The sequence below is a fragment of the Tetrahymena thermophila genome, assembly GCF_000189635.1.
Source record: "Tetrahymena thermophila SB210 genomic scaffold scf_8254012, whole genome shotgun sequence".
Taxonomy (NCBI): domain Eukaryota; phylum Ciliophora; class Oligohymenophorea; order Hymenostomatida; family Tetrahymenidae; genus Tetrahymena; species Tetrahymena thermophila.
Genome location: NW_002476015.1, coordinates 1 through 2665, shown reverse-complemented (window position 1 = coordinate 2665; position 2665 = coordinate 1). Strand labels below are relative to the sequence as shown.

The following is a 2665-nucleotide window of genomic DNA, read 5'->3' as shown; positions in this document are numbered from 1 at the left end:
ACTTTTTATTTTAACTTTAGTGGTCATTTATTTCATTTTATATTTTTTAAAATCATAAAATAATTGTTTTTTAAATTATCATTTATTCATTCAGACAATACAAATTTGATTTTTTTATTTGAGAATATTTAGAGTAAATTAATGAATTTAAAAGTTATTAATGCTTGAATTTTGCTTTTTATAAGCTTATTTCATATCAAGAATTTATGTAATTTTTTTTAACGTGGTATTATAAATTTTAAAGTGCTTAACTTATTATTTATTATAAAATGTTCTCTAAATATTCTAGAAAATAAAAATTGGAGGTTTGGAGGTTTTGCTTAATCTATGGGTACTTAACTACTAGGCTTTTTTCAAATATGACTAAATAAATAACTGGCCATCTTTAATTCATACTATATATATTTTTAAGTATATGTTATAAATACAAATATTAAGTTTAAATAGTGAATTTTAAATTCATTTTTATGTGATATCTCTTCATAAAACCAAATATATAAATTAATATTTGATAATTAATTAATTATTAAATTTATTTGTTCTTTTTATCCATTGATAATTAATTAATTATTAAATTTATTTGTTCTTTTTATGCATTGATAATTAATTAATTAATTAAATTTCATAAATTGCTTGCTATTCAATACTTTTGAAAAAAAAAATAAATGATATAATAGATTAAATATTACAACACATTAAAAGAAGTAATTATTTATTTTTTTATTAATATCCTTTTAATTAAAATAAATTAATAAAAAAAGTTTGAAAGCTCTTCACTTTTATCTCATTAGGTTCTCCATATTGATCTGAGGTATATTTAATTAAAAAATATTATTTTTATTATTATTGATATTTTTTGTATATTTAATTTTTAATTTATTTAAATAAATAATTTTTGTTATAGAAATTATCATCATTATTTATTTATTGATTTTTGTTAAAACTAAACTTTTTTAGCTATCTTAATTTAATTTTCATTTCAATTTTTAATTAATAATTTATTATTCATTTTTTATTATTTGATATTTTTTATTCATTTTTTGTTATTAAAACTTACACTTAATAAAAGCTATTTATTTTTTTTACATTGTAATATTTTTAATTATAAAAGTTAATTTAAAACATAATAGTTCTTTTAATTTATTTGATTTTAATTTTATAAAATGTAAAAACTGGTATATTAAACTCGCTTTTTGTAAATTTGTATGGTAACTTACTCTATATAATGATATATTTTTTCTACACTTTTTCCTTCTAATTAACTATTTAATGATATATTTTTTCTTCAATATTTAAAAAGTAAAAATTAAATTGGTGCAAAAGGTGCATCAGGCTTAGGTTCTGCTTTAGCAAATTGCATTAATCTCTCAAATTTGACACTTGGCCTTGAGTAAAAATAGTTTATTTGTTTTGGATTGTGATATTTTTAATTATAAAAACTAATTAAAAACAATAAAGCTCTTTTTTCTTTTTCTTTTTATTGTGCTTGCTTGTTTTTTGTTCTTTATTTGTTAATTTAGCTCATCATTTTATTTTCAACTTCTGCTTTTATTATTTATTTCTTATTATTTCATATTTTTTCTTCATTTTTTCCTTTAATTAACTATTTAATGATATATTTTTCTTCAATATTTAAAAAGTGAAAATTAAATTGGTGCAATTGGTGCATCAGGCTTAGGTTCTGCTTTAGCAAATTGCATTAATCTCTCAAATTTGACACTTTTCCTTGGGTAAAAACAATTTATTTGTTTTGGATTGTGATATTTTTAATTATAAAAACTAATTAAAAACAATAAATCTCTTTTTTCTTTTTCTTTTTATTGTGCTTGCTTTTTTTTATTCTTTCTTTGTTAATTTAGCTCATCATTTTATTTTCAACTTCTGCTTTTATTATTTATTTCTTATTATTTCATATTTTTTCTTCATTTTTTCCTTTAATTAACTATTTAATGATATATTTTTTCTTCATTATTTAAAAAGTTGGAATGAATTTGGTGCAATTGGTGCATCAGGCTTAGGTTCTGCTTTAGCAAATTGCATTAATCTCTCAAATTTGACACTTGACCTTTGGTAAAAACAATTTATTTGTTTTGGATTGTGATATTTTTAATTATAAAACTAATTAAAAACAATAAAGCTCTTTTTTCTTTTTCTTTTTCTTTTTATTGTGCTTGCTTGTTTTTGTTCTTTATTTGTTAATTTAGCTCATCATTTTATTTTCAACTTTTGCTTTTATTATTTATTTCTTATTATTTCATATTTTTTCTTCATTTTTTCCTTCTAATTAACTATTTAATGATATATTTTTTCTTTAATATTTGAAAAGTGGAAATTAAATTGGTGATGAAGGTGCATCAGGCTTAGGTTCTGCTTTAGCAAATTGTATTAATCTCTCAAATTTGACACTTGACCTTTAGTAAAAACAGTTTATTTGTTTTGGATTGTGATATTTTTAATTATAAAAACTAATAAAAAACAATAAAGCTCTTTTTTCTTTTTCTTTTTATTTTGCTTGCTTTTTTTGTTCTTTCTTTGTTAATTTAGCTCATCATTTTATTTTCAACTTTTGCTTTTATTATTTATTTCTTATTATTTCATATTTTTTCTTCATTTTTTCCTTTTAATTAACTATTTAGTGATATATTTTTTCTTCAATATTTAAAAA

The 2665-nt window shown here is 18.6% G+C and overlaps 1 protein-coding gene across 1 annotated transcript; it reads left to right on the top strand. All coding sequences in view use genetic code 6, as the record gives it.

Annotated features, from left to right (window-relative positions):
• Positions 1-665: 665 nt before the first annotated feature.
• Positions 666-2447, top strand: TTHERM_002653476 (oxalate/formate antiporter protein; the record flags this gene model as incomplete). Its single annotated transcript, XM_012800676.1, has 6 exons — positions 666-704; positions 762-811; positions 1301-1390; positions 1641-1730; positions 1981-2070; positions 2327-2447. The coding sequence occupies 6 exons, from the start codon at positions 666-668 to the stop codon at positions 2445-2447; spliced, it is 480 nt and encodes a 159-aa protein (XP_012656130.1).
• Positions 2448-2665: the final 218 nt, after the last annotated feature.